The sequence below is a fragment of the Cibotium barometz genome, chromosome 9 (assembly GCF_041138505.1).
Source record: "Cibotium barometz isolate CiBa-2024 chromosome 9, ASM4113850v1, whole genome shotgun sequence".
NCBI classification, from domain to species: domain Eukaryota; kingdom Viridiplantae; phylum Streptophyta; class Polypodiopsida; order Cyatheales; family Cibotiaceae; genus Cibotium; species Cibotium barometz.
In genome coordinates this window covers 33348409-33356460 of record NC_141054.1, presented here as the reverse complement: position 1 = coordinate 33356460, position 8052 = coordinate 33348409, and the positions used below count along the sequence as shown (strand labels likewise).

General features: G+C 39.0%; 1 protein-coding gene across 1 annotated transcript; it reads right to left on the bottom strand.

The window, feature by feature from the left end:
- Positions 1-205: 205 nt before the first annotated feature.
- On the bottom strand, positions 206-3858 carry LOC147635496 (pentatricopeptide repeat-containing protein At3g09040, mitochondrial-like). Its single transcript, XM_086802795.1, has 2 exons — positions 3690-3858; positions 206-3458 (listed from the first exon to the last, which is right to left on the bottom strand). The coding sequence occupies exon 2, from the start codon at positions 3205-3207 to the stop codon at positions 565-567; it is 2643 nt and encodes an 880-aa protein (XP_086658921.1). The 5' UTR covers positions 3208-3458; positions 3690-3858; the 3' UTR covers positions 206-564.
- Positions 3859-8052: the final 4194 nt, after the last annotated feature.

Here is an 8052-nt window from a genome sequence, read left to right as displayed (position 1 = left end):
GCAGCTCTTCCTTGGTCTCATCCAATAAGAGTTCATGCATATCCACAACTAGCTCATGTAAATTGAATCCACATGCTTTGAAGCTCTCACTTGACACCTTTCCTTCTCAACACAGACTTTACATGTGTTCGGACAAGGCATTGACCAGGCATCCATAAGTGCAAATCTGCTATGAAGGACCTGATCACCATGCAAAATGAGTTCTTGATGTCAATTCCACCATTGATTTGATGTCAAAGTTGCAGTGAAATCCCCATTTATCGATCCTGAGAAATTGTACCTACCATGGCACTCTCTTTGAGGACCTCATATCATGAGATAAGTTCTCCATGAGATTAAACCTCACCTCTAAATTGACGAATTATGTATGTGTCTGCTTGAATTATCTCCCCTTTTACAATCTAGGATATCACCATAACTTGCAGATTCAACCTGATGTGTATGCATGATTTATGAGGCGGTACCAAGCAAAATCTCTTGGACAACCTCATACCATGCCATTACCAACAGTTCCCATTAGAACAAACCCCACCCTTTGTCTGCCATGGCCCTCACTAACAACCTTCACCCGAAACTGTCAAACAAGCTGGAGAATCCTCCTGTTACAAGGGAATGTTGCACACCATAACCCTCAATCCAGGTGCACTCTGGGTTCTTCAGACCAGCCGCCTCCATCTCTTTCCTAACAGATGCAGCTTCCTCCCATCTACCAACAGCAGCATAGATATTTGACAACAGAACATAAGCTGCTGCATTTTGCAGGTCCAGTTTGATAACGCTATTAAAAGCACAGCGTCCAACAACCACATTGTCATGGTTTCTGCAGGCACCAAGCAGAGTCATCCACACAACGGCATCAGGTTGGATGGGCAATTCATTGATGAACTCCTCCGCCTTGCCCAAGTGCCCTGCACGGCCAAGAAGGTCAACTATGCATGCACAGTGCCACGGTAAAGGCATCATGCCAAAATCTCGAGTCATGACATTGAAGTAATGCTGGCCTTTGTCCAGTAATCCCCCATGGCTGCAGGCCGCGAGTACGCACCCAAACGTGATGATGTCTGGATTCACAGGCGAGTGCCGCATTTGTTCAAACAGCTCAAGAGTCTCCTTACTACGTCCTTGCTGTGCACAACCCCCAAGTATAGCATTCCAAGAAATCAGATCTGGACTCTTCATTTTATTAAACACTATGCGGGCATCAGTTATGGCCCCACATTTTGCATACATATCAATCAGGGTGCTTGAGACAAAAACATCCAATTCAAAGCCCCTTTCAATGATGCATCCATGGACACGCTTACCGCTTTCTAAGGCTGCCAGCTCAATACATGCTTGGAGGATTGCCACCAACGTGACTGTGTCGGGTTGCAATCCCATACATTGCATTTTTTGATACAAAATAAAGGCATCCTGAAAGAGTTCTGCTTGGATATATCCTGCAATCAATGCATTCCATGACACCTGGTCCAGTTTATGCATTCTATCAAACACACAGCACGCATCTTTTATTCTTCCACATTTAGCATACAAATACACTAGACCGCTTCCTATGAAGGCATCTGGGTCGAGTCCAAAACGGACAATTTGCGCATGAACTTGCTTACCTCTTTCTACATCCATAAGGTGAGCACATGCTTTCAGAATAATGACATGTGTGACATTGTTAGCTTGCACAGATGTGCCGCCCATTTCTTTGAATATTGCAAGAGCCTCTTTACCAAGCCCGTGCTCACTGTATCCTGCGATCATTGCTGTCCACGAGACGACATCTGGTTCATCGAGTTTACGAAACACTTCGGTTGCGTTATCCATGCTCCCACATTTTGCATACATGTCAATGAGAGCACTCCCCAAAAGCATTTCCGTAAGCAGACCCGATTCAACAATTTGGGCATGGAACTGCTTGCCCAACTGTAGAGCTGCCAAGGTGGCACATGCTTTCAAAATGCTGACAAGGATGATGCCATCTGGTTCTATGCCTTCTGTCTGCATTTGCCTGAAAAGATTAACGGCCTCCTCACCTACGCCATGTTCCACATAGCCAGTAATCATTGCAGTCCACGTGACAATATTTAGTTCAAGCATACCGTCAAACATACTTCGTGCATCTTTGATGCTTCCACATTTTGTATACATTTCAATAAGCGAATTTTGCAAGGATACATCCATGTGAAGTCCACTTCTAATGATGTGAGCATGAACATGCATGCCCCATTTCGAGGACTCCATGCCAGCACATGCCTTAAGTGCACTGGTATATGTGACAGGATTCGCTTTCACACCTTCCCTGTCCATCTGATTAAATAACTCAAGTGCCTCTTTTCTGTGCCCGCCCTGGGCATGCCCTGCGATCATCGTGGTCCATGATATGACATCATGGTCACACATCTTGTCAAACACATTGCATGCATTCTTCAAGCATCCACATTTTACATACATGTCCATAAGGCTGTTTGCAATAAGAGCATTTGAATCGAAGCTATCTTGCATTACCCAAGAATGGATGTGCATGCCATACTCTGATTCTGCGAGAACCGCACATGCTTTGATGACACTCACGAGGGTAACCTCATTCGGTTCCACACCTTCACTCTCCATTTGTTCAAACAAACCAAGTGCCTCCCTGCAAAGTGCATGTTGGACATACCCTGAAACCATTGCTGTCCACAAGATGACATCTCGACTCTGAATCTTGTCAAATACTTCCCGTGCATCATGGATCCTCCCACATTTCTTATACATCTCGACCAAATTCTTGCCCACAGAGGCATCTGATTCATACCCATTTCTAATCACACAGGCATGGACCAGCTCCCCTATGTGCAAGGATGCTAGATTTGTGCATGCATTGACGATTAACATGAATAAAACTCTGTCAGGCACTATACCTGTGCATTGCATATCTCGGAAGAGGTCCAAAACCTCTTGAAATTGCTTCTGCTGGGCATAACCTGTGATGATAGCAGTCCATGAAAACAAATTTGGTAGCAGAATTCTATCAAATACTTGTCTTGCATCTTCGATGGTGCCGCATTTGGCATACATATCAATGAGGGTGTTCTCAAGGATGACATTAGAGACCGAGCTATGTATCACCATGTGAGCATGCACTTGTTTCCCATCTGAAAGGGATTTCAATCTTATGCATCTTTTCAAATGATGCACATATGCACTCACACATGACTCAAAAGCCTGCTGCACCATCCCAAAGGTGCTCTCACATTTCCACTAAAATGTGGAATTTCTTTTTTTGGCCATGGACTCATTTGGATCACATCATGCCCAAATTTGAAAGTTAAGAAGTGGGTTTTACTGTTTACGTAAGGGTAATGCAAAATTGTGAAAAAGAAAAAACTCAAGGTGAAAAAATAAAATTTATCAAGAACCCATTTGAGTTCCATATCCAGATTTAAAGGTTGTATACCGGAGATCCATAGTCTTCAGAGAGAATTTCACTGAAAAAAAAGTCTTTATTGTTTATATATAACTCTATTAAGAAAAAAAAAAGGGGGGAGGGGGCGCCACTCACAGAGATGGAAAAAACGCACTCAGAACATGACTGCAACAGGCAAATTCTACTCTAATTTGGTGATTTTTTTGACAAGACAAAAAAACCTGCATGATCTAATCGAGAAACAACAATGTTTATCTAGCCCAATTCAATAATCAAGCAAGAGTAAGCATACCGGTTGCTCGTTACTCCATGTATGGACTTTTGGGCAGGAGAGAGTACTGAGAGAAGACCTGGCTTTAATAGATTCGAACCCACAACCTCTACATTCAGATACAAGGTTCGAATCTACCCTTGTTGTGTAGGTAAGTTACCTTTCACACTCGGAGGGTCTCTCACAAAACTCTTTCACACTTGGAGGGTTCTTCCTTTCATGGGCAAAACTTAAAGTGTTAACTTTCTCACTATTAAGAACTCCGCATTGAACAAAAGTGTTAACTTTCTCACTATTAAGAACTCCGCATTGAACATCCAATGCCACACCATCAAAATACTGTGTCCGGACCACCCCATGAGCTCTAGCTTTTGCACCTCTGGTGAGGGGCCACTATTTTGGATAAACTTTGGTGAGATTTTCTCGTGAACCGAGAGTTTTTTAAGAATAAAGAAAAGCATATTATAGGTATCTCAAAAGCCTTAGGCTACGCACACACAATTACATAGAGATGATCTTTTGAGCCATGCTGCCCACATATCATATATTAAAGGGGAAACAAGCACCTATGTCCATGAGTAAGAGAGAGGATACATATCACTCTTTCTCTCTTGCATCCATTTTTTTTGTTGTGTCAAAACAATGAACTTTTCTTTTTTACTCATCAATAATCATGTTTCCTACCTCGCCATTTTTTAAGTGATCTGCTCACTAAAAACTTAAAGTAAGAATGATGTAGGACCTCACATTACAGAGTTGTTTTTTGAACTTGAACTTATTTTCAATGCCCATAATAGATAATAAAAAAATGCCCATAATAGATAATAAAAAAATGAACTTGAACTTATTTTCAATGCCCATAATAGATAATAAAAAAATGAGTGCAAAATTTAATGATTTCGACATGCTCGCTGGCCAGTTATCACAATTTTGGTCAATTTGAGCATAAAAACATGACCATATTTAGGTGAGTTTTGAGAAACTTCAGCTTACTAGGCGGGTCTCATGTGGCTAGGCATTCTAGGTGGAAATAATGCATTTTTGGGCATGCTTCCAAGCACATTCATAGATTTTTTAAAAAAAGTGGAAGTTAGAAGAATTAAATAGGATCGATAAATCCATATCATATCTTCGCATAAGTTGCACACCATTCATTACTTGTGCAATCCCCCTTCCTATATTGTTTAGTATGGCTAAAGTTTAGGCATCTAGGGATTGCAAGGGTTGTTGAGTGTTGAGTTTAAGCATCTACAGAGGGGAGATTGGGACTTGCTGTGGTTGGCAAAGGACTCGTCATTGGGGGAATACAAGTCACCAAAGGTGTGAACAACTTGGAGACATATGATGGGTCCAATGCATAGCAGATGTGACTGGAAGTTGTACTTGAGGTATGGACTCAAGGTTTGGTAGATTTTAGCTGTTGTGGATTCAGTTTCATCAAGGGCATGTTTAATCCCCTGAGTTGGCCATGGCTTGGATTGTGTTGTGAATACTCCTAGATTTGTTAAGGGCATGCTTAATCCCCCAGGGTTGGCCATGTACAATTCTCAAATCGACACTATTCTTGAGCTCTATATCTTTTTATTTGTATAAATTGTTACGATTTTATAATTTGTTTGAATGTTTTTTTTTTGTAATTTGTTTGGATTTTTTAAGATTCTAGATGCTTTTGACGTTTTTTTTTTGTTTTGTAATTTGTTTGAATGTTTTTTTTTTGTTTTGTAATTTGTTTGGATTTTTTAAGATTCTAGATGCTGATGTTTTTTTTGTGTGTTAGCTTAGCAAGATAAGTGAGACATATTTGCATGCAAATAGGCTCTTAAGTGAAGTGAAAATGTTTAGTAAATCCAATTTAGGTCTCGGAGACACTCAAAAGTAAACGCCAGTGCTTAAGAATGCACACTGTTTGAATTAGAGACGATTTATCAAGTCTCTTTGTTTCTACACATGTATGCAATGAAAGAGGAATCCTGGGTTTGAATTTAAGACAATTTGTCTCTCTTTGTTTCTATGCATGTATACACTCAAAGAGGAAACCTAGGTACATATGTCTGCATTATGGACTCCCTAAGTTATGCCTAAGCATTGGATTTTCATGGCATAAAAAACTATGGATTTTCATGGCATGAAAAACTCGTACAACTTGGTGTGAAAAACTCCTACAAACTGTAAATTGGTCGTACTATGAAAAAACTCTGATGTGAAAAACTCCTACAAACTGTAAATCGATCGTACTATGAAAAAACTCTGATGTGAAAAACTCATACATAGTGAACTAGATGTATCGTGAAAAAACTCATATACCATAAATTGATCGTACTGTGAAAAACTATGGTGTGAAAAACTTTCCAGCGTGAAAAACTCATACATACCATGAAAAACTCATACATACCATGAAAAACTTATACATTGTGAACTGGCCTTACTGATGTGAAAAACTCATACACCGTGAACTAGTTGTACCATGAAAAATTATAGTTTTTCACTGCGTAAGAGACCTTTCATGGCATTTCATGGTGTGAAATTGCAGGTTTTTCTTAAAGGATGTGAAAATGTAAGAAACTTATAGATTTGATTTCTTTTAATTAGCATCCAAATTGAGTTCGTTGATCATGGGGATTATGAATTGAAGCTCAGTGAGACTCATTTAACACAATATGCATCAAATTTTTTTATTTTTCATATCTTCACTCTACTAATTGAAAAAACAGTTAATTAATAAAAAGTAGCAAAAATCAAGAGTTTTTAATGAACAACTAAATAAACAAATTCACAATTGATCTAAGGTAAAATAATAGGAAAAACACAAAATATTTTCTTTCCTTTTTCTCTTCTTCTTCTTCACTCGTCTTTCCAATTGCATGTAGGAAGTGAACACATCACTCACCACATTAGGCTATGGAATGCTCTAGAGAACAAATCAAGGTGCTCTCCCTGACAATAGTGCCAAAATATTATGGCCCACTATGGCTCTCTCCGGGCTCTCCACTCTCTCTCATTCATGGAGAAAACAAAAATAAGACATAACTTGTTAAGGGGAACTTACTAATGTGCCACCACAACGGATCAGAGAATTCTATGTCATCATACTTCTTTCGTTCATTGCTGCACTGGCTCGTTGATTATTGTCCACTAGATAGCCATTCCTCTCTCGTAGCTACACAAGCATAAGGATAGAGTAGAGAAGCAAGAGTAAAACTTAATTGCATAATAGTTTGCACAATAGTTTGATAGGCAATTTGAAGTGCATGCAATACCGATAAGCCACCACATTTTCTTGAACTTGGAGCCTAGGTCCCTTCCTTTTTGGAGTAGAATCTCCCACCTCATCCAAACCCCTCCAGTGTAGTCTCCCTCCTTAAACAGTATCCAACCTTGGCCCTCCCTCTTGTGATTCTCTATATATGTTACCTCCTTCTCGAGGTAACATATATATGTTGCCTCCTTCAAGGGTTGCAGTTGCTCTTGAGCAGAAGCTTTCTTTTTACTAATAAAAGCATCTTTTCTTTAGAAAACCTTTATACATGAATATTTCCCAATCCGTAATAAAGATAGCCTTTCCCCAATCCTTGGTTGCAATGTCAAGCTAATTGTGAAATGACAACTATCCATCCACAACATTATACATCTCATGACCAAGTGAACAACTACCTCATTTAACATAGTTCAATGAATAGCTTTCATAGTTTGAGCATAAAGTACATCTCATGACCAAGTGAAAAACAACCTCATTTAACATAGTTCTATGAATAGCTTTCATAGTTTGAGCATAAATTTTCTTGTAATACACACATATATAGAGCGTATGATATTTCTTAGGAGCCACTCCTATTAGAATAGCAAGTCACTAGTTGATAATTGCATTTAATATATTCTCAGTTTCTTTCTTGATTTTTTTGCATAGTTTGGATTTATTTTATACCTCTGCATCTAGATCAATATGGCATTTACTATGAGGGGTATATCATGTTGATAAATAATTCAACCTACTCTATTCGAGTCAGTTAGGAACCCATGCAAACACATCTTTATATTCTTGAAAAACTTAAGTTGTAATATTGGAATTCGATCATTTATATTATTTGTGAATTCATTATTTGGACATATTATTTAAGCAAAATTATTTGTTAACTTGACATGAAATTTGTATTTTACTCATCTCTACCCTTACATTTTGACGTATACAAGTATTTTTTGTATGAAAATAGTTTTCTTTGTAACAAAGATTTTCCTGTATGTACATTTGTTGTTGATGCCTCTTTCCATAAGTGCTCCTTAGCCTTACCTTTGAGGAGTGCGAGAAAACTAGAAAGGAAACCCAAAGCAGGCATTAATGCCTTTTGGAAGGAGGAGTTTAGTGTTAACTTGTTGTGCTCGACTTTGC

What these genes read in the sequence shown, in the direction of transcription:
- LOC147635496 (XM_086802795.1), bottom strand. Translation starts at nt 3,207, where the DNA reads ATGGTGCAGCAGGCTTTTGAGTCATGTGTGAGTGCATATGTGCATCAT.